Here is a 24,562-nt window from a genome sequence, read left to right as displayed (position 1 = left end):
TAGATAATTTTAAATGCTATTTTGTATATTGTAATATTTGATGTTCGAATATGGAAGTATTTTGTATTGTACATAAGGTACACATTTTAATATTTTTTGTGCACTTTTGTGGACCTCCGTCGGAGTTCCATATCAAAATAAAAATGTAATTGAATGTTCATTAAAGGTAAACAAAAATGTTTGCAATCTGATCAGTCTTTGCACTGTACGGGTGTGCTGTTTCATAGCTTCCACCTCTGGAGTACAGCATCTGTTCATGCTTTATTCCCCTGAGTCCTCCTGTCTTGATCGGTCCTCAGCTGCCACCTGTGGTGTGAACAACTAGGAAGCACTTTGGTACCGCACTCTAGGCATCCACTGGAAGTGGAGTCACAAAAGAGTGGTTGCGCACTCTGGAGGTCTGTAAAGAAATCCCATTGCCGATTTTTTTTTTTTTTGATTATTATTTGTAGCTTGGGTCTGAAGTCCTGTTAAATAGACCACATCCCCCAATATGTTATCCCTTCGCTTTCAGTGCAGTTGCTTTTAATATTTAACTGGCCTGGCACTTTATTACAACACTAAGTAAATACTTTGTGGAGTTGAATATTTATAACTGGTGTACTTTAAACTGTAGATGTCTGGTCATGGGGATTGTATAACATTTTTCCACTCGTGGGTGGATACAGAAAAAGACTTAATGAGATACTGCTAAACTGTTCCCAAACTAAATGTCTATAGATTGTGATTTTAGGACTAGCTACAGCCAACAACTCACATTACATAAGGTCTATTAGGTAGGGATTGCCATATTTAAAATCGTTATTTGGTTCATTCAGCAAGATCAGAGGATATGAGATGGTAAAATTTGTACTTTTGAGAACATTTATGATCGGTGGAATTGTGTGTGTGTGTGTATATAATGAATATATATATATATATATATATATATTCATTCATTTATTTCACCCCTTTGTGACCACTGGTCATCTTTGTCTGGGTCTGCTGTCTGTATTTAGGCTACAGCCCCAATTGCTTCATTTAAAAGGTTTTCTTGATCCGTATAGCTTGTGCAACACATCCTGGCCTTATTTCATGTATTTATAGTAGGCTAGCACTGAGGAACTTTCAAGCAATACTACTAACTTAATTCCTATCAGACATTAAGGGTGAACAGGACTCCTGACTTTTAGCAGGTGTTCTATTTAGGATGATATGTAAACCATAGTAATCTATATGAAGACCTCTCTGCACCATTGCATAAATCTACAGGGCCGATTGTCTTTTTAAAAATGTTCACTAATCCATATTAGCTATTGACACTTTACTGGCAGTGAAGGGGCAAGACCCTCCCGCCCATTAGGAGTTGGCTATAAGGTCACATATTTTCAACTCCATATTCAGTTACTTTCCTGAGATCCATTAAGTGGCCAATAGTTTCTCAATACCTTTTGCTGGGAAAAGTGAGTCCTCTCACCTTACTTGCCTTGTCTACCCATTGAAAGGAATATAGCGCATACCTTTGGAAGTGACTCGTGGAAGGACGGTTTGTGAATCTGCCAAGAAGGAATGCGAGCAGGGCCTTACCACCTACACTTGGGAGGCTTCAAGGCTCCACTGCCACAGACTAGGGCCCCTTTTCTCCAGCCCACTTCTTGAGAATCTAATCTACCATATCTTATTGGTAATGAAGCAAGCTAAAGCCACATTAGGGAAAGGTTAAAAGGACAACCTATGTCCACTGGTTTCAAAGGCCATAGGACCTTCTGAATATGAAGGAAATGTTTTCTTATCCAGTATTATGGGTATCTTTCATAGCTTCACATGCCTGAATCATTCCCCGTCGTCGGGGTGGGAGTCCCCGGTACATAAATAAAGTAATGTCATATATATATATATATATATATATATATATATATATATATATATATATATATATATATATATATATATATATATATATATATATATATATATATATATATATATATATATAGAGAGAGAGATATAGATATAGATATATAGAGAGATATAGATATATAGATATATAGATAGATAGATATAGATAGATAGATATAGATAGATAGATAGATAGATAGATAGATATAGATAGATAGATAGATAGATAGATAGATAGATATATAGATATAGATATAGAGAGAGATATAGATATATCTATATATATCGATATCTATATATATCGATATATATCTATATATATATCTATATATATATATCTATCTATATATCTATCTATATATATCCATGTCCTTTTGTGAAAAGGACCAAACTTTGGCCAAGAGCCTATCAGCTATCACCACCCTCTAGAACCTTCCTGGAAGGAGCTTTTGACCCTCAGATTTTCTACCGCACGTCGTGCTAAGGGAGTCTCCACTGAGCTCTGCTCAGTTTTCCTTATTTCTCTGGATGTTCCAGTACTTTTCTCTCAGAACTTCTTTATTTGTGTGGGGTTTTCAGTTTATCATGGCTGATACTCCTAAAAAAGGACTTTTTAGACCTTGTGCCTCTTGTGGCAAGAAGAGGCTTCATATAGATGACAAGCATAAGGATTGCCTTTATTGTCTCTACTCAGACCACTCTTCTAAGGATTGTAAAGTCTGCCGGACTTTTTCAACAAAGACCCTCAAGGACAGAGTGGGGCGCCTGTTGATATGCTTCAGAGACTGAAAGATAAAGACCAGGCAGTCTCTTCTGGTGAGAGTGAGTTTTCATTCAGGAGTCCACATTCCTCTCCTAAAAGGCCTAGAGTGACATCCCCAGGATCATCTTCGGAGCCACCTCAAAAGAAGACGCTGAAGTCTTCAGAGGTTCATTCTAAGGCTTTGCCTGTGAAGGTTTCTCCTCAGGGCTCTGCTTCCACCTTCAAGAAACCCTTCACGACATCATCAGCTCTGGATGTGACCGCGCCGACAGCGACCATCTCCACTTCTGTGGCGTCGTCTTCATTATCCACGTCGACGTCTACGACATCCTCGTCGTCGACGGGTAGGTCGTTTTAATCTATTATAACAATAAAGAAATCGTCGACGTCGGCGAGCGCTTCCACGACGACTAAGTCCACATCATCGTCGTCGACGAAAGCTCCACCGTCGTCGACGAAAACATCGACGTCGACAAAGGCTCCATCGACGTCGACGAAGGCTACGTCGACGCCGTCGTTGAAGTCGTCGACGAGACCATCGTCGTCGACGAGGCCGTCGACGAAGAAATCACCGTCGACGACGCAACCGTCGACGGCGACGACATGATCGATGATGCCATCTGGATCAGTCGTCGACGTCCCTCCTTCGACTACCACCCCGTCGACTGGTTCGACGACGACACAGGCACCTACCTTAAAAAAGTGCGTATGTTCACTTAAAAATTACCAAGCGCACTCTGACACCGGATTTAACCTCTCCGAGCAGAGTCCAGGCTTTACCACCTGCGCATCTTCTGGACGACGAAGACTCGGATGAGGGCTCTATGTTCCAGACAGCTACTAGCCCATCTGAACTGAACGTAAAATATCACGAGAGTTCAGATTATGAAGAGCAGGAACTGGACGAACAAGTTGATTACCGGGAGGAATTCCAGCCTCCTCCTCAACCTATTGTGTGTCTACCCGCATCCATAGTCACGGATCTGCAGTTCTTGATCGCGGACTATAAACAAAGGTTTCCCTCTACACCTCCACCACCTCCAGTGGTTTCTCCTCCGCCTAGACCTCAGCCTCCACCTCTAGTGCTTCAGCCGGATCCTGCTCCTTCACATCCTCCACCATCCTCAGATGATGAAAAGGAGGAGCAACAGCAGGAGGAGGGGAAATCCAGGACTCGCATGACAAGTGGGATGATTACGTCATTCCATGCCCAGCATCTGCTGTGCCAACGCAAGCCGATTCGCCCCCCGAGGACATTAGGGGATTCCATAATATCCTGGAAAGGGCGGCTTTGCGTTTCAAGATTCCAATAACCACTCACCAACAAGACTGTTTCCTTTATGATTTTAAGGAACCATTCAAAAAGGCTGTTAGGTCCATCCCTATCATCGACTACATTTGGGACCAAGGGGTTAAAATCATGCAAAACCCTTCTTTGCCCCCAGTTCTGCCCAGGCTGGACAAGAAATATAGGGCTCCAGACATGGCTCCAGCTTGCCTTACTGGCCATCCCAAGCCGGACTCTGTCATTACTCAAGCAGCGCAGCGCAAATCGAAAAATACTTCTGCTGCTCTAACTGCGCCACCGGATAAGGAGGGACGAAAACTGGACAATATTGGAAAGCGGTTTTCTTCGATGTCCGCGTTGACAGTGCACGCTTCAAACTTTATGGCACTGTTAGGACGTTACAACCGTCAAATGTGGGCTGATATCGTCCCATATTTGGGATCATTGTCCAAGGAAGAAAAAGAAGAGGCTAAAAAGATTCTCTTAGAAGGCGAACGCTCAGCCTCAGAGATGATTGATTGTGCGATGGATATCGCATCAACGGGGTTCCGCCAACTAGCTGGAGCTGAGACGACAAGGCTGGCTCAAAGCAACTACTTTCCGACCGGAAGTGCAAACTAAGGTGCTCGACATGCCTGATGACGGCCAACTTCTGTTTGGATCACGCATTGATGAGGCGCTTCAAGGTATTAAAAAAGATACCATTACAGCGAAGGCACAGGGTACCCTCTAGTTTAAAAATCCTCCCTTTCGGGGCTCAAGAGGGAGAGGCCAATCTTCAAGAGGTGATTTTCAAGGTTACCGGTCCTCGTACAGCTCAAATCAGCAGTACAAACCCCAATATCAGCAAAGACAACAACAGTCGTCTTACACGAAGTCTTCCTTTCGTGGTAGAGGAGGAAAGAAGGGTACAGCCAGAAGACAATGACTTCTCTCTGCCACAGGTCTCCACTTCTTCTCCACCATGCAAAGTTGGAGGAAGAATTTCATCTTTCCTACAAAATTGGAGAAATATTACTACGGATCGATGGGTTCTCCAACTAGTTTGCTTCGGACACTCTCTGGAGTTCATAGAAACTCCGCCTCAAACTCCTCCTCACCCAATGCTCCACAAGAATTTACATCTCCTGCAATTGGAACTCTCACTAATGCTCCAGAAAGGCGCTATAGAAAGAGTCCCTCGCGGTCAGAGAGGCAAGGGGTTCTACTCCAGATTCTTCTTAATTCGGAAAAAAGAGAAAAACTGGAGACCTATATTGGACCTAAGAGACCTAAACAAGTATCTCAAAAAACAGTCATTCCGTATGGTGTCCATTCAGGAGGTGCTACAACTCCTCAATGCCAACAAATTCATGGTGTCTCTAGACCTTCAAGACGCTTATTTTCACGTGCCTATCCACAGGAATCACAAGCAATACCTCAAGTTCGCAGTGGCTGGCAAACACTACCAGTTTCGGGTGTTGCCTTTCGGCCTGAAGTCGGCACCACGCATTTTTACAAAATGCCTGTCTCCAGTAGTAGCGTACCTCCGGCAACAACATTACCAAGTCTTCCCATACTTCGACGACTGGCTCGTCAAGGCACCTTCTTTTGCAGGCGTGACCAAGTCCTCCAATGCCTGTCTTCAACTTTTCAACGACTTGGGTCTTACTCTCAATCGAGAGAAATCTGTCCTTCAGCCTTCCCAGCGTCTCACTTTCCTAGGCGCTGTTCTCGATACTGCTCAGAAGAAAGCATTCCCTTCGCAGGAGCGTCAATCCAAGCTGGCATCCTTGGCGGCCCGTGTACAAACCAAAAGAACCCTCACGGTGCGCCTTTACAAGTCCCTGCTAGGGATGATGTCTTCTTGCATCCTGTTAGTTCCACAATGCCGTCTTCATATGCGCCCTCTTCAAGAAGCGCTATCCACTCAATGGATCCAGTGTACAGGATCATTCGACGATGTAATCAGAGTGACTCCTCCCATGGTGAAAGCTCTACAGTGGTGGATTCACCCACAGAACCTTATGCGGGGTATGCCTTTCCTGCTTCCAGTTTCGCTGCATGTTATAACGGGTGCGTCCCTGGAAGGTTGGGGTGCGTTCCTCCAAGAACTCAGAATCAACGGACAGTGGTCCCCTGCCGAACGACAACTGCACATAAACCTTCTCGAGTTAAGAGCAGTTTACCTGGCGCTTCGAGCGTTCCTGCCTCGGATCAAAAATTCCCCAGAGCTTGTGGGAACAGACAACACCACCACAATGCACTATATAAACAAACAAGGGGGGACTCGTTCTCTGACGTTGTCCCACGAGTCTCAGAAAATCTGTAACTGGCTACTTCTTCACAACATTTCCCTTCGGGCAGAATACGTCCCTGGAACGGACAATGTCCTTGCAGACTCACTGAGCAGACAGCGCTCTGTGTGCCACGAGTGGGAGCTGGGCCACCAACTTCTCAGTCACATCTTCTCCCGATGGGGCAGGCCTCACCTGGATCTGTTCGCAACCCGACACAACGCCAAATGCCAACATTACGCAAGCTGGCGTCCCCAGAAGGGGTCTCTATGGAATGCATTTTTTTTTTATATATTTCTTTTTATTGAAAAATTTATATAAACAGCAAGGCAAAGAAATATATTACATACAGTACCGAGTCCAAGACAGGGAAGGAAAAGCAATACAACGAAATCAGCAATCAATGTAGGAGAGGGGGGGGAGGGGGGGGCAGAGTTAAAGCATATATAGTACAGTAGTGGAATGCAGGTTCAGGGGGAAAGTGGGACATCCGGGAGATCTACCACAGGTGGTGTACATATATTTCCACGGTAGCCATTCCAGGGTCCCCACACTCTACACCACTTCCGGGGTCGGCCCCAGGCCTGATACACTGTCTTTTCCCTGAACATGCACCAGTCCATGTTTTCCTTCCATGCCACAACCGTAGGCGGCCTCGGGGACCCCCACAATTGAGCAAAATCTCTCTTAGCAATCATGGCCCCCAGGGTCACCCACTGTATCTGAGCTACATTGTGATCCGTAGGTTCCCAAACATTCAGTAAAGGCGTCTAGCCTCCGGTAAGAGGGCGATCCCCGTCACCTCATTCATTACATCATGTACCTCACTCCAGTAGGTCGCGATCTCACGACATTCCCAGATAATATGGAGGAATGTCCCCACCTGCCCACATCCTCGCTTACACAGATCATCCTCAGAAAACTCCATGTGGACCAAACGAGGGCCCGTGACATAAATCCTATGTAGAATCTTAAGTTGAACCAACCGGAGTCGAGCTGGGATTGCGACCTCCTTGGGAGAGGAGATCACAGATTGCCAGTCTTCGTCATCCAGTTTAAGGCCGTCACGGGTCCACAAATCTCGAAGATGCAATAGGAGGTCTGATCTATCATTGATTAGATTTTTATAGACTAGGGAAATGGTGCTATCAGGCACATAGCCATCCAACAATCTGTCCTCGAGTGGAGACGATTCCGGAATTACCTCCCCAACCGGGAAAACCGACCGCAAAGCATGCCGAACCTGGATATAACGGAAGTATTCAGAGCTACTTAATTCAAACTCCTCCTGCAACGATTCAAACAATTTAACCTGACCCTTAACCCAGAGGTCCCCCACCTTACTAATACCAATGAGGTCCCATTTATCGAACCCCTTGGTATTCCATAGTTTGCCGAGTTTATCAGAACCTGGGTCGCCCGAGTCAAACGATCCGTCCATCCTGTCGCGCTAGTCGCGTCCTGCCACAGGCGTACTGCTATCCTCGTAGGTCCCGACAAAGTCCTGACCACCGATTTAGAATATAGCGCCCTATAGTAGTTGCCACCGGGCAGAAGCCACCTATCCATGGCAAAGGTGGGGTTCAAGTCGGGACCATACATGCCATGATTAATAGCTCCCAATTGGGACGCCCAATAATATCGCTTTATATCCGGGAGAGCAATACCGCCATCGTACCATGGGAGCGTCAGCTTAGCAAGCGAAATACGAGGTCTACCGTCCCATATAAATTTCCTTTGAACATCTTCAATTGCTCGAAAATAGCTAGCGGGAACAATATCTAAAGTGTTCTGAAGAGCACAGAGAAAGCGAGGTAAAGACATCATTTTAAAGAGGGCAGCACGACCAAGTGGTGAAAGTGGAAGCTTACGCCAACCGGCAACATCTTGCTTCAATCTTGACAAAGGCGGAAGGAAATTCTGCTCGTACCGAACTGCAGGGTCCAATGAAATATAAATACCGAGGTATTTAAACCCCGTTTGCGCAATCCGGATAGGACAGTTACGTGGGAGAAGAGGGACGTCGCCCGAAAGGACGTATAAATAGGATTTCGTCCAATTAATAATGAGGCCTGAGTTCCTACCAAATGAGTTCAAGACATCGCATAATACTATCAAAGATTTTCGTGGCGAAGTCAGATACAATAAAATATCGTCCGCATAAAGCGAGATACGATCTTCAAATTCAGAGGACCACCGAATACCCTTCATCGAGAGCTCCCATCGGATCCACGCGGCAAGGGGCTCGAGGGCCAGGGCGAACAGGAGCGGCGACAAAGGACAACCCTGACGAGTCCCCCTCTCGAGATCAAACGGAGCCGAGACACAGCCATTAACAACAATTTGCGCGAGGGGGTCCTCGTAGAGCAACCTAACCCAACCAATAAAACCTGGTCCGAACCCAAACGTAGCCAACGCGGCCCATAAGTATGACCATTCCACGGTATCAAAGGCCATCATGGCATCCAATGACGCCAAGATGGCCGGCTCCCGCAACGCCGATGCTCTCGCGAGAACACCATGCAGACGCCTGAGATTTAGGGCGGTGTTCCTATGCGGGATGAAACAGGATTGATCCGGATGTAGCAGCTCACCAATAACAGTGATCAATCTATTAGCCAGGACCTTTGCCAGAATCTTAGGTTCGGCGTTCAGAAGGGAAATGGGACAGTACGATGCACACTTGTCTCTGGGCTTCCCCTCCTTGTGAATCATCACAATGGTCGCTAACCGCTGATCACTGGGGAGAGAGCCACACTCCTGAGACTCCAGAAACATATCTCGCCGATAGGGAGCAATTTTATCAGGTTTCAACTTGTAGAGTTCATAAGGCAGGCCGTTGGGACCCATCGCTTTTCCCGAACGCAGGGAACGAATCGCTAGAGCCACCTCATCATCTGTTATTGCAGCGTCCATTTGTTCCCTATCAATGTCAGAGAGACGCGGCAAGGAGATATCCCGTAACAAGAGATGTGGGTCCTCCTCCGGTCTATCCGACACAGAGGAGTACACCGCCTGGAAATGATCCGCGAACTGCTGAACGATCTCTGTAGGGTCAGAAACCCGAGTACCACTAGCCGTCTCAATCACAGGCACCACCCGACTAGCTCTATCCTTCTTATACAACCACGCAATTAATTTACCGGCCTTATCCCCCACATTATATAGGCGTCCCTGCTGCTCTCTACTCATGGCCTTAGCTGCGTCAGTGACCAAAGCCCTGTATTCAAGTTGCTTTAGTCGTAATACATGCGCCGCAGCACGGGTGACCCCCCGCTCCAGATCAAGCTCCAAGCCCCCTATCTCCGTCTCGATCTTAACCACTTCCTCATCCCTCTGTTTCTTAACACCCACTATTAATGACAGGGCCTGACCCCTAAGGACTGTCTTAAAAGCCTCCCAAAGAGATACGTCCGAGGAAACCGAACCCTCGTTCTCCAGGAAATACTGGTCAAGAGATTTTACCAAGGCTGTACGAGTTTTGGGGTTTCGGAGGTACCAGGGGTTAATCGGGGCCACCCGGCCCTCGGTCTCAGAGCCCAGCTCCATCCGCAACCACAAAGGAGAGTGATCGGAAATGCCACGGGCCAAATGTTTAACCTCTGTGACGGAGAGGGCCTGCGCCGCCGGTACCAATACATAGTCCATCCTGGAAAGGCTACCGTGTGCACCAGAATGGAAAGTATACTGCTGCTGTGCTGGGTGCAACATTCTCCAACAATCAACCAGACCCAGGGTATCTAGGAAATCAGATAGCCAGTTTTGTGCACCTCTCAGATCCCTGGGTGGGTGCCGATCTATCATACCAGAAACCACCGCATTAAAGTCCCCACCTAAGAGCAATGATCCCTCGGGGAGAGCTAGGATAACCTGCCCCAAGTCTGCGAAAGTAGTCGACTGCATTCCAGGGGGAACATACACCGAAACCAGGGAAATGGTCCGGCCCTCCCACCTACCCGTAAGAGCAACATAACGCCCTCTATCGTCGAGGACCGTGGAGTCAATTTCAAGTGGGAGAGAAGTCTTGATCAGGATACCCACCCCTCTGGAGCCAGAGGAGAACCCAGCATGTGCAGCCAAACGGTACCCCTTCCTGTTCATAGCGTGACCAGTATTGCCAATCAAGTGCATCTCCTGAAGGAGGACTACATCTGGGGAGAGACGCTTCAACAGCTGCAACACTACACTACGTTTTATCCGATCCCCCAGACCATTTACATTCCAACTCATCAATTTCAGCCCTCTACCCCCCATTCCGAAAAAGAAAGAGGATCCAACCCCGGGTAGAATACAGCACCTCGTTCAAACTAGACATGGATACAGTGCCTTGCAAAGAAACACACAGTCCCCAACAAACCCCCCAACCCCCACGGCAACATCCCGTTACAACACCCCCCACCCTGCACCCCTGCATAAAACTAGAAAACCACCCAAACTTGCAGTGTGCCTGTCGCCCCCCCATCTAACTAAGCTACAAGAAGAAACACAGAGGAGGAAATAGACCCGCTTCTGACCCCGCAACCCCCAAAATGTATATCAAGTCAATTGTCAGGATTATCGAACCACAGTTCGAGGCCAGCAAGAGACCCCAGGATACCATCTGCCGGCACCTATTCCTGTTCTGTCGGTCCTCCCTCCGCTCCACCAGACTGTTTCTCCGATGGAGGCTGATTCGATAGAGTGTCAAGCCAGTCAGCCACCACCTCCGTTCGATCGAAAAAATAAGTCCGCTCCGCATGTTCAATTCTTAACTTGGCCGGAAAAAGCATGGCATATTTGAGGCCCATGTCTCGCAATCTTCTCTTCACACCCATGAAGCCAAGTCTTTGCCTCTGGACCGATTGGGTGAAGTCCGGGTAGAAGCGGACAGTGGTGTTTTCAAACTTTGTAGGGCCACTCGTCCGTGAGGCCTGCAGGATAACGTCCCTGTCTCGAAAATTGAGGATTCTGGCTATTATAGGCCGCGGCAGGGCTCCCAGCTTCGGTTTGCCACCTGGAACTCTGTGGGCACGTTTGATCGTAAAGAACTTACTCAGTCCCTTAGGTGCAAGATGGCGAACAATTAAGTCCTCAACAAAGAGGTCAGCTGCCGGATCCTCCGCTTTTTCCGGGACCCCTATGATACGAACATTGTTCCGGCGAGCCCTCCCTTCATAATCCTTGAGACGACGTATAATGAGATCGCTGTTGGTCTTCAAGCGACGGACATCTGTCTGTAGATCAGTGACATCACCCGTCAGACTGGATGTCTTCATGTCCAAAGATTTAACTTTCTCATTAGTTTTGCCCAGATCTGCACGGATCAGATTGACATCAATCGCCACAGTGTCAAGTTTATGTGCGAGAGCCTCAATTTGGTGTCCTAGGAGGACTTGATGCCATCAATCGCGGCCATGACATCTTGCAAAGTCGGTTCGGTCGCCGAAGCAGGCGGCTCCCTCGTACCAGCTCCACCGGGAGAACCCTTAACCTGGGTATAGCGATCCATACTGTTAGATTGAGTAGAGCCACCCCGCCGAGTGTTCTTGGGTTTCAGCCTGTCACCCTCCAGTTTCCCCGCCATTAGGGGAGATGGGCCAGCGTGAATCGATGAAATAAGGCCGGAAAATGGCGACCCCTGGCCTCCTCGGGCGAAAACAGCCCCAGCCAGAGGGCACAAGACGAAAGTTCTCCAAATCCGGCCAAAACAGTCAGAATCACATTCGTGGGTGGCCAGGCAGCTGTCTGTGGGCACAGGGGTAGGCTCGTTCCCAGTCACAGCTCACTTTGAAGTCAATACCGAAAGTGAAACCAATCGGACCGGTCGTACCAATCCCCTTAGGCCGATGTTGTTCAATTACAGCTCGGGTAGCATGGCCACTCTACAGCCGGGCATCACGGAGGCATAGGCCGCAATCTTCAAGGCACCGTAACTCCAGCTCCCGGGGTCCGATTAAAAATCAGAATGCAGATTTTGCCTCACGCGTGGTTCGTCTTCACGAGAAAATCGATGAAGAACAGGATATAAGACAAGATAAATGCAGGAGGTTGCGAGGGTCTCGGAAGCCCTAAGCTCACACGGCCATCTTGGTTGCGCGCGAAGCTCCTCCGGGAATGCATTTTTGATTGCATGGTTCAACGTCTTTGCGTACGCATTTCCTCCATTTCCCCTGATTCCAGGGTCCTCCGGAAGCTGAAGGCGGAACATTGTACCCTGATCTTGATAGCTCCAGCTTGGCCGCGCCAGCACTAGTTTACGGAGCTTCATCTCCTATCACTGGAACCGCCGATCCCATTGAAACCGTGCCTCATCTCCTCACAATGAACCACGGACAAGTCCAACATCCGGATCCAGCATCTCTCAAATTATCGGCTTGGCTCCTGAGTTCAGAGAATTCCAGAACTTAGACATCCCGCAAGATTGCAGAGCTGTTCTAGCCTGGGATCGGGCTGACAGTACCAACAAAACGTATTCCCTGAAATGGAAAAGGTTCTGCATGTGGTGTAAATCAAAGAAAATACATCCTTTTTCTTCGTCACCTGCACAGATTTTGCCTTACCTTCTTCATTTGGCAAACTCTGGCCTTGCTCATGCTTCAATAAAAGTTCACCTGGCTGCCATATCTCGTTTCAGACGTTCCTCAACTGGTGCGTCCCTCTGGTCCAGTAGACTCATAAAACCATTTCTTAAAGGCTTGTTCAGGACATTCCCTCCGGTGAAGTCTTTACCACCTACCTGGCAGCTAAACATTATGCTTGCTCAATTAATGAAACATCCATTTGAGCCAATACACAAAGCTGATATCAAATATCTTTCCTGGAAAACGGCTCTTCTACTGGCGCTTACCTCAGCGAGACGAGTAAGCGAACTCCAAGCCTTCTCAATTCAAGACCCTTTCCTCCAATTCAGGCAGGACAGAGTGATTCTAAAGACTAATCCTAAATTCATTCCAAAGGTCCCATCTGACTTTCACCTTAATGAGCCTAAAGTCCTGCGGTCTTTCTTCCCGAATCCACTTTCCGCAGCAGAGAGGTCTCTCCACTCTCTTGATCTCAAACGCTGTCTTAAGTTCTACATCCACAGAACAGAGACATTTCGGAAGTCTAACCAACTCTTCGTTGCCTTTAGCAGACCTAGGAAAGTTCTGTCTACATGCACATTTCTCTTTTATATTGCATTTTGGTACCTTTTTTGCATTTCACAATTGATATGTTATTATCTAGTGAGATTTCATGTTGTACCATTCGAAATGTGCTTGTTATTGCTCGCTAATCTGATTCAGGCATGTGAATCTATGAAAGATACCCATAATACTGGATACGAAATGCGTTACTTACCTGTAACTGCAGTTATGAGAGGCCCCCCCGCGCCTAGGGGAGGGGGGCCTTTAGTGGCATTCGGGCGTGGAGCTAGAGAGATGCTGGTACAGTGTACCACTGTTTAAGGGGAATGGGAGGGGTCACAAGGTAATATGAGGAGGCAGGGCAGGCTGGTAGAGCGTCACTTAGGTTACGCAGGCGGCACAACCCCTCCCCTCTCGGGAAAGTGATAAAAGCCCGGGACTCGAGGAAGAAGCCCTCTTTGTTCTCTCGCCTCGGGAGCCCAGCGGGTAGCAGCCAGAAGCAAGTTGGCTTGTGGCAGCGGGCACCGGGGTGAGGGGGCCTCACAGCGTTGTGTATTGGTATCTTCCATAGATTCACATGCAACCCACCCACCTCCCCTGGAAGGGCTCACCTTAGTTTCACTCAGTAATATACTACTTAGCACTATGCTTACGAAAATCTGAGGGACAAGAGCTCCTTCCAGGAAGGTTCTAGAGGGTGGTGATAGCTCTTGGCCGAAGTTTGGTCCTTTTCACAAAAGGACATGGATAAGTTACTAATGAGAGGCCTCGGGCCCATTACTATATATATATATCTATGTGACATTACTTTATTTATGTACCGGGACTCCCACCCCGACGACGGGGAATGATTCAGGCATGTGAATCTATGAAAGATACCAATTCTGGATAACTGCAGTTACTGGTAAGTAACGCATTTCTTCTCTAGATACTAAGCTGTTTTATGTTCCTGACCATTCGGTGCTATCCTTTTCATTACCATGGAGCTTAGTTTTCCCAAGGTTCGATGGTAATGAAACTGCTTGTCTAACAGAGAATATGGATTTCTATTGGAGGAGTCGGAAACATGTTTTATTAGACATGGTTTGTGTGAAGTCAACATGCAACAATCCTAATGGGTTGATTTGTTTATCAAATCATGTTCTGAACTTGCCCAGAGTCTAGCAGAATTGAAGCAGGGTTGTTTGGAGAGGGGTGCGGCAGGTGTCCTTACAAGAAGTGAAATAAAAACGATACTTCCCAGTGTACCTTGGTACAGTCAATGCAAGCAAAACTCAATAGACGTTTATAGAAAATTATTAGTATTCCTATAGAAAAAAATGGGTTGGCACAATGGACGCAGATTTAGGTGCAGAATGAACACTCCCACCAGCCATTTGGCTATAGAGACTTCATGTCCAGCTGCCATCCAAGGAGGGGTTGAATCTCTGTGGAGTTCAGTGCAGGGTTTTCTGTCCTGAAGGATGTTCCCTTTCCTTCTCCCTCTCTTGTACCTCTGCAGCAAGGAGATAGGAGGACGTGCAGAAAGGAATGCCCATCCGTTCTGGCACAGGTGTCGGCGCACTTAGAAATTAGGGGTCGGAGGGAACGTTAATTTCCAGTGGTGCGCAGATTTTGTAATTCGGCTGGTGAGTATGTAGCATATCGACAGGCCTTGAGTCTCTGAAGACTGCTGCCCTTCACCCACAAGCTATTCTACCTGTTGTAGATGATTTTTATGTTAATTGGAAAGAAAATCATGAAAAAGTCTGCCTTCTTTCATTCCATGTTACTGTCTGCCAAACAATATGTTACGATAAAATATTGTATTTGAACAATCCTGCTCTTTAGCACGTGACCTACTACAAGCTAATCTATTTGTTGTTGTTGTTGTTTCCTAGTTGCTTGCAGCTGTATAAAAAACCGCCAAGATGTTCTATGCCCATTTGCTTATGAGTAAGCGTGGCCCCTTGGCTAAAATATGGCTGGCCGCTCACTGGGATAAGAAGCTCACCAAAGCTCATGTGTTCGAATGCAATTTAGAGACCACCATTGAAAAGATACTCTCACCAAAGGTATGTAACCGTTAAGGGCTTTGACTAGTAGGCCTAAATATACTTAAATGAGAAATAATACTGATTCCATGTATTCACTTTTTGGGATGTATCCGCTTTCGTAAATCAATGTTCGTTATTGTAATAGGAAACAAATTCTGAACAATGCAACTAAGTCATCTGGGACCTTATTACATATAGGGAACCCTATTGTGTTGAATGTGCTACCCTCTGGGCAGCTGCAAACTCGTGCTTCCCAGGGGGCAGCGCATTCAAGTGAAATTTTTAGTGGCTCATTACAAGCCACTCCGTATTTCAACCCGCCAGCACTTTTACGAGGGGAGAGAGATCTCCTTGCAGGTGACTGTGCAGTAAATGACTACACCCGCCTCCAAGGGGATGTCTGGTCGGAGGTTCTGTAGGACCCCTTTGGACCCATCCAGAGGGCTGCCATCAGGGGCAGCACTTACAACGCGCCACCTTTTTGTGGCTCACTTTCTCGCCTCCTGACTGCTTCTTTACCTTTGCACATGCGTCTATAATATGATGCGGGCGCAGCTCATCTGCGCAGGTTAGGGGTTTTAGTCTACCCCCTACCTCGACGACTGGTTGTTGAAGGCGGGCTCGCCCCAGACAGTCGTCAGCCACCTCCAGACGATGGCAGACCTCCTGCATCAGCTGGGGTTCTCCATCAATGTGCCGAAGTCACGCCTGTGTCCCTCTCAGAAGCTCCTCTTCATCGGAGCGGTTCTCGACTCGGCGCAGTTTCGGGTTTATCCTCCCGAACAGCGGGTCCCGATATACAGGCTCTGATTTCACTCTTTCGGCCTTTAGCCCGGGTCTCGGTCAGGTTGACACTGCGGCTTCTGGGGCTGATGGCCTCCTGCATCCTTCTGCTGCATCACGCTCGGTGGCGGATGCGGGCTCTGCAGTGGGACCTGAAGTTTCAGTGGGCCCAGAATCAGGGCAACCTTTCCGACCATGTCCTGATCTCGGAGGGCACTGCAAGACCGCTGCAGTGGTGGCTCACGGACCGCGATTGGGTCAGCGGCAGATCCCTCTCCCTTCCCCAACTGGAGCACGTAGTTGTGACGGACGCGTCCCTCCAGGGCTGGAGAGGCCACATGGGAGAGGTGGAGATCAGAGGTGGAGTCCCGGCTCCATATCAACCTTTTGGAGCTGCGGGCGATTCGTCTAGCACTGAAGGCATTCCTCCCCTCTGTCCGGGGGAGTGTAGTGTAGGTGTTCACGGACAACACCACCACCGCCATGTGGTACTGCAACAAACAGGGCGGGGTGGGGTCGTGGACCCTTTGCCAGGAGGCTCTGCGCCTCTGGCAGTGGCTGGAACAGCAGGGCGTGACCCTGGTGGTTCAACACCTGGCAGGTTCTCTGAACGCCAGGGCAGACGAGCTCAGCCGTCGGTGCATGATGGATCACGAATGGCGTCTGAACTCGGACGTGGCGCAAGGCCTCTTTCAGCGATGGGGAGAGGCTTGGTTAGATCTATTCGCCACCGAAGAGAACTTGCAATGTCATCAGTTCTGCGCGTTGGAATTTCCAAGGCAGCACTCGCTCGGCGGCGCTTTATGTTGCGTGTGGAGTTGCGGTCTGTTGTACGCCTTTCCGCCTATACCATTTCTGCCCAGAGTGCTGAAGAAGAATCAAGCGCGACCGGGCACAAGTCATCCTTGTGGCTCCGGACTGGGCACGAAGGTACTGGTATCCAGAGCTACTCAGTATGTCGGTCGATCCCCCGGTTCGTCTGCCTCTTCAGGAGGACCTTCTGTCGCAGCAGCAGGGGACGGTCCTCCACCCGAACCTGTCCAGTCTCCACCTACAAGCTTGGAGATTGAGCGGCGACAGTTGAGGCCATTTGACTTGCCTCCTGAAGTCTGTAATGTCATTCTGGCAGCCAGGCGTCCCTCCACAAAGTCGGTATACGCCTGCAGGTGGAACAAATTTATGGCATGCTGCACAGCAAAGGCTGTGGATCCTCTTGCTGCCCCTCTTTCTGAGGTTCTTCTCTTCCTTCTTTCTCTTGCCCAGCAGGGCTCTGCTCTGGGCACTCTCAAGGGCTACCTTTCTGCCCTTTCAGCCTTTCTAAGGCTACCTGATCAACCTTCTTTGTTCAAGTCCCCTATTGTAAATCGCTTTCTGAAGGGCATCACACACACGTTCCCTCCTGTTCTGTTTGTGATGCCTCAGTGGGACTTGAACCTTGTTCTTACGTTTCTGATGTGCGCTCCCTTTGAGCCACTTCACAACTGTCCTCTCCGTCTTCTTACTTTGAAGACTGCTTTCCTGGTTGCCATCACCTCTGCTAGGAGAGTGAGTGAGCTCCAGGCTCTTTCATGTTACCCCCCTTCCTTTCTGTCCATCCGTACAAGGTTGTGTTGCGTACTAAGCCATCTTTCCTGCCCAAGGTTGTCACGGCCTTCCATATCGGGCAGTCTATCACCTTGCCCACCTTCTTTCCGCCACCGCATCCCTCTAAAGAGGAAGAGAGGCTCCACCGCCTGGACCCAAAACGTGCGCTTTCATTCTATTTGGATCGCACACGCCAGTTCCGGGTGGATGACCAACTCTTTGTTGGTTACGTGGGCGCTAAGAAGGGGAAAGCGGTGCACAAGCGGACCATTGGTGGATCATCTTGTGCATCCAGGCATGTTACTCCTTGGCTAAAAAGGAGCCCCCTGTTGGATTGCGGGCTCATTCCACCCAGGCCACGGCGACTACAACTGCCCTGGGCCCGGGGAGTGCCCTTGCAGGACATTTGCCAGGCAGCTACGTGGGCCTCGCTGCACACGTTTGCAAGACACTACTGCCTGGACAGTCAAGTCCGGAGGGATGGCTTCTTTGGCCGTTCCGTCCTCCAGGACTTTCTGGTGTGATTATTGGTTCGCAGACCCACCACCGGGGTTGGTATTGCTGGGGTATCTATTCTAAGGTAAGGAATCTATCACTAACGGGTCTCTTTCAGATGCACAAGTTACTACTTGTGTAACGATATATCTGTAAGAGACATTAGTTAGTGATAGATTCCTTACCGACCAACCCATCCTCCCCGTTCTGCGAACCGATATCTAGGGTTAAGGTAATCCCCTTTCAGGGCCCTAGTTTCATGGCACCAGTGTTGGTTCTATCATGGCTCTGCGTATCTGGCGCGGAAAAGCTGTGTATCAGAACTGACGTCAGCGCGCATGGGCGGCGTCTAAGTACTCCGACGACGTCATTCTGGCGCTAACGACGCCGACGACTGACGCGGAGCCGCGGACGACGCCTGCCGGCGCGCAGGGTTATTGCTACGCAAAATATTCCGGATCCAGTCTGACGCCTGGGAATATTCTAAGGTAAGGAATCTATTCTAAGGTAAGGAATCTATCACTAACTAATGTCTCTTACAGATATATCGTTACACAAGTAGTAACTTGTGCCTTAAGCTTAGAAATTTAAAACAAGTGACCCAAACAGCCAGTTGAAATATTTGAACATCCTCAGAATCTAGAACCTTTTCCAGAACTTCCTCCATCTTGCCATTTAAGATGTACCCATTCAAATATTGTCATCCTTCAGGCAGTCTTTACTTCCTGCCATGAAGCGAAGAGAAATTAAAATGCAGAATTCACAGTAGACCTCTCCAAAACCTTCAGGTTGTAGAAAGTAATCATCACAACAAATGTGCACCAAACAACACAAAACAATTGACACTCAGCTGACCTTTCTTATCTAGGACTCCTGATATGCCGTATAGTAAAGTTTACTAAAAGTTCTAGCAGAAGGGATGATCCTCTCCTCCTGTCTGTAAAAGAATAAAAACGTTCCTTTTATTCTAGGACAATGTTTTAATTCTGTCAGGCTTGGAGGAGAGGATTATGCCTAATTAAGATGTAATCACTGTAGAGAATCGAGATGTTACACAGGCTTGAAAAAAAACTTTTTGGTGGTATACTACACCAAGCGGTCTGCTGAGCTCACTTCATCTTCCATCTTTCCCCCAAACGTAAAAGCTGTGATTGGGATAAACCCCTCACCAAGTGTATACTAACACTGGTAGTATGTGCATTGGCCTCCAGCATTTTTTGACCAACTCATCAAGCTAGGTTTGGTGAGCGCACCCACGTCTGCAATTTAAATCACCTAGGAAAACTTATACTCAGTTTCCAAGTTTCTTAAATCCCCGGCCATATCCTTGTATGGTCTTTTGTACTTTACTATGTGTAACTTTGAATGATCTGTAAAGGAACAGTAGGAGATGGAGTGTTACAATTTGGCCTGCTGTCAGTGGGGAACATTACTCTGGTAGGGGTGAACATCCTACCTGACAAATTGATACCCTAACACTTTACACCCCACTGCAAGACACGAGGCGCAAAGCAGGTCAAACACGGCAAACAGCTTCTACTAGAACGTACCTCAGCCAGACATTAGTTGAAAAGCAGGCAAGGCATGCTGTCCCATCAAATAGTGTGGGTGTACCTATTCACCTATAGTTAGTATCCCTCCCTTCACTACCTTGTGCGCATTAGGGTGCTCATCCACTGTGTAAGCATTGACAGCAAACTGCTTGATTTAAAATAGAGGCTCATCCTTCTTTGGACAGTAAATTCATTATATGCTCTAAATTTGCTTCCTTGGGATTGAGGTCACTTTCCAAACAGCAAAAAAACAGTGCCTTGCTGCTTCTGTATTTCTTGACTCCACCAAGGTCCATGCTTGTTGGATGAGGAGAACACTGTAGTCTGAAACTCCTGTCACTGTCCATCTTCTCATGTCCTCAAATGTAGAACCCAAAAACTGAAAGAGGCTATGGACTAGCCAGGCTGCACCTCATTTATTTACAATTGTAATGTACATGACCCGTGCACAAATCCTCCGGCACTTTTTGCCCTTAAGTGCCACTGTACAACAGATTTCAAAATAGTTGAGAGCAAGGAGATGCACCAGGAAAACAAATCCCGTCCCGGGCGTTGTATAAAGAGATTCTTTATTCCAAATTCATTTACAATAAATGCAATCCAGCCAAAGCGTTTCGATCCAAACACACACTCATGGAACTTCATCAGGGCTTTGTATTAAAGTAGGCTAATAGGCCTTAAATATCCTTAATAGTCCAGCAACAACGCTTAGTATAAATGGGCATTCCCAGGCCCGATATCTGCCTCCATGATTAGTGTTCCTTTGAGGCCACCTTCCAAACAGCTAAAGGGCCATTGCCGTGTTGCTTATCTGTATTTTTAGACACCCTGAAGGTCCATGCTTGCTAGATGAGGAACACACTGTAGTCTGAAACTCTTGTGACTTCCATCTTCTCATGTCCTCAAATGTAGAGTGCTTTCTAGTGCCAGTAGATGAATTTGCAGTTGAGTAATCTGTCGGAACCACTGGAAATTCTTAAGACTGACTCACGGGTGAGATCAGGATAGAGTTCCCACTTTGTCTCCTAACATGCGCGGTCTGACCCGGGCTTAATTTGAGCCAGTGGTTTCCGGTGCTTGGCACCTGTAAGTTATTGTCAACACTGGCACTTACGACAGTTGCACACATGGTACCAGCAGCTAGCACCATGCCTAGAGTACTTAGAATGAGACATTATTGATATGATCAAAGAAGCAGCTATCAGCACTGTCTAGAGGACTAAGAATGAGAAATTATCACTGGGACCAGGGAAGCAGCTAGCAGCACTGACTGGAGGACTAAGTCAGAAATTACCAATGTACAGTGCAATCAAATAGAAATTGACAGCAAGTTATTTTGCTGTGTATAGAGCAATCTGTCAACTTAAAATACTGAAATAATAGATGTGTACAGACTTTCCAGTAAGAAAAGCACAGAAATACCACAGGGTTAAACAAACCCACTAAATTATGTGAACGGAGAAACGCGACCTCCAAATTAAATGCTGTTCTATTGCAAATTTTTACAAAATAATGTGCCAATATGCTCTGTTTAACCACGCTGCGAATAACCTCCCAGGCATTGAAGCTCAAACAACTACAACAGAACTAGAACGCGAAGGAACAATGAGTGAAATGCAACTGCTGTGTGCGATGGCCGGCCAGGAAAAAACATGAACGTGTTCAGATGGCCAACAAAAAAAAAACAATGAGTGAAATTCGCTGGGAGGGAACCAAGCACCCAAAAGAGGACCAAAAATGAAAGATTAACCAATACTTCATTTAAGGCCAATGTAAGCAAACCATGAAAAGCCAATAGGTGGGATAAAAGCCCATACAGTGATTATAGCATGTCTTGCAGCCCGTGCATGTGATCTGCCTAGGCATGACCTACAAATGACACCTACAAATGACTAATACCTGCTGTCCAAGCCATTGTTATAGTTTTGGGAGCTAAAATAGTCTGAATTGTCACACTTTGAGAGTGTGTAGGGTAGTAGTTGGGTTTGTTCTGTCACTGGCAGCACTTCAGAGGTAATTGGTGGTGCAAGCTGCAGTGGCCTCCTGATGAGGGCCCTGGCTTTTTTTTTTTTTTTACACAAATTAAGCACTGGATCGGACTACTTATGCTGAAAAGGAGATACGGGCAGGTGTTTGCACAGCCTCAGCCCTATACAAATACATCCACTGCAACCACCTCTGGATCCATCCCCTGACTAGATGTTTTAGAGTTTCATGTTCATTTTTGATCTGAACAGATCCACCTCCCATCTGCCTCATTTGTCCATTAGCCTCTGAAACGTCCTTTGGTCCAGTTGTTAGTTGCTGGAATCTCTAAGATACCTTGAATTACAGTCAAACCCTACATTCTGCTTCGCTGTCAGGTACCCTGCACGTACCAAGATCTTGGTCCACTTAGCAGTGCCAAAACTCCTTGCCAACTCTAAACATTCCATAACGTACAGCCTAGATGTTTTATTTACTGAACTGTTGACACGTTGTCAGGCTTGGCTACTCGCTATGCAGAGTCACATTTTACGTGATTGGTGACGTGATTTCGGCAATCACGTGCACCCCGTCGCGGTTATACTACCGCTGCTGCCCGTCTCCCACTTCGCACATCGACCGCCCTGCCGGAGCCGCAGCAACTGGACCTTATTCGAGTATTCGCTTAGACGCCGATGCCATTGGCCCACCCGCCCGGTACTCTTCCCGACCTCGTACTTATTTGAGTTTTGACCCCAGGTCCGCCGTTGTGGCGGTTGTCTTCACAGACAACGGTTACCAGAACCGGAACGTCGAGCTCTTATCTCGAAGGGACGATCTTGCCGCCTGAAGCCGCTGACTAATCCCACAGCAGGCTCCCGGCATTACTTAATTAACCGGCTCACGGGTGAGGATTGCCGCTCATGGTCTTGGGCTCTTCTCAAAACTCGAGTAGGAACCCTCGCTGAATATTCAATTCATTTTCAGGACATCTACCCGTGCCATTAGATTCACCCACCGATCTCGAAGCATGTGTACTCCTCCGAACTCACGGTAATATAGTAACGCATTATTCTACCGCATGTGTTCATCACAACTCAGCCCTCACTTTTGGAAACCTCAGTTTCGCACTGGCACATGCACACGGCGACCGCCTCGATCTTAACCCTTATGCCTTCTCTTATTCCGCATGTTTTCATCACAACCCATTTCTTCTTCCTCACTTGAAATACCTGCTGCCAACCTAGTTTCCGATCGGGTCTCACACACAGCGTCCCACAAATTGTTTTATCAGTGCACAATTTATGTTGCCCATGTATGTTATTGAGTTGGATGTAGGTTGAGTCCCACCTGTATGTGTTATTGATTGCTTCGCTAAAATATCTATTGATGAATAAATGCTGTCCGGCTGGACAAAGAACATAGTGTCTATCTAGCATATGTTGACCAGTTGCTCCTTAATTCTTCTTGTCTAGGGACCACTGTCTTTAGTAACAATCGATACACCTAAGGTCCCTATCATATTGCCTTTGGGTTCCCTTGTCTCTTTTGAAAAATACTTTTGTCTTAAGGAAAAACAGTTAGGACAAATAAAAACAATGTGTATATTGCCTAGTATAGTAGTCAAATCACGTACAAAAAGGGTGATCTGATGGTTTATGCCACCCCATCAGTAACTGCGGAAACCGAATATATGATTATACCACGATTTCAGTTACCACGCATGGCTTTACCACGCGAATTTTACCTCGCAAGTGGCTTTACCACGCTGGTATTTACAACGTAGCATTTTACTACGCGTTGCAACGTCTTACCTTCACGTCTTTCTCCACGAGCCCTTACTTCCATCCTCCTTTGAAACAAGCGTCAAAACACGTATACCAAAATAAAAAAAGGACTGCTTTTTTGACGTACACGGCACGTCTTTGGGGGAGGCTCTTTCCTCTTTCTTTTAAATTTATGTTCGTTTTTTTGTTAAAGTAACCTGCTTTTTATTTTTGGGGGGGAGACCCCCCCCAGCCCCCCTCCGAGCCCCCCCCTCCCTCTGCCCCCCCATGCCCACGCAGATCCACTTGAAGGAATACCACGTCTCCCCCCTAGCCCGTGGTAAAGACGTCGTGGAAGGTACCCTGCGTGGAAGGCACCCTGCGTGGTAAGTGTCACGTGGTAAACGTGAGTAGTGGTAATGCCTTCGTGGTAAATGATGTTTCCCGCGGAAACCGGTGTAATCAAAAGTAAGTTAAGTCTTCTGTGCTGGGCTGACATGTCCAGAGTTAAATACATTTCCATTTTATTCGTGGATTTCACCATCATAAAGTTCTAGTAACTTTCTTTGTGTTGGGCTGCTTGGAGCCTTGCCTCTCTTATGGCTAGCCTAAAGGCCTCTTTGACCCAAGCTATGTCCGATTTACAGATCAACTCTGGAGTGCTGAACAGCTGAGGTTTGCCCAACACCCCTAGAGTCTTAACATAGCTTAGACATGGTACATTGTGGTTCAGATCCATAGTCGTACAGTCATTTTTTTTTATTAAAGTCTAACTCGCTCTTAAGCCATTTAGAGAATCAATGAAGTATTAGACGGAGTTGAATAAAATCAGAAATAAAATCTGCCACCATATCTTTGCACACAATTTCCCCTGGAACACTCTGGGGAATTCGTAATAACATCCTAAAAAATGTGTTTTCAGCTGTTTTATTGGGCAACAGAGTTTATATCCCTAAATTTCTGCACTGAACGCCACGGTCGGGACATTCTTCGCGTTATAGAGATGTAGTATAGATTTAATGTGTCAGTGGACTAGGAGCAAACAAATCTATGCCATGAGCTACCCCAGAGT

At 47.3% G+C, this 24,562-nt stretch overlaps 1 protein-coding gene across 6 annotated transcripts in view; it reads left to right on the top strand.

Moving 5' to 3' along the window:
• The window catches only part of RAD21L1 (RAD21 cohesin complex component like 1), a 1,165,932-nt gene that overhangs the window by 345,845 nt on the left and 795,525 nt on the right, over nucleotides 1-24,562 (top strand). For 4 of the 6 annotated variants that reach the window (XM_078651710.1, XM_078651707.1, XM_078651709.1 and 1 more), the window contains one exon: nucleotides 15,189-15,362. In XM_078651710.1, the coding sequence (XP_078507836.1) occupies nucleotides 15,219-15,362 (144 nt within the window). In that variant the 5' untranslated portion in view covers nucleotides 15,189-15,218. Of the gene's footprint in view, nucleotides 1-14,843; nucleotides 14,937-15,188; nucleotides 15,363-24,562 lie in introns of those variants that run through there. The other 2 variants (XM_078651711.1, XM_078651712.1) reach the window with 2 other exon arrangements.

Source organism: Lissotriton helveticus, chromosome 7, assembly GCF_964261635.1.
Source record: "Lissotriton helveticus chromosome 7, aLisHel1.1, whole genome shotgun sequence".
NCBI classification, from domain to species: domain Eukaryota; kingdom Metazoa; phylum Chordata; class Amphibia; order Caudata; family Salamandridae; genus Lissotriton; species Lissotriton helveticus.
Note: the sequence above shows the minus strand (reverse complement) of the source record. Positions and strands in the feature narration are given on the sequence as shown.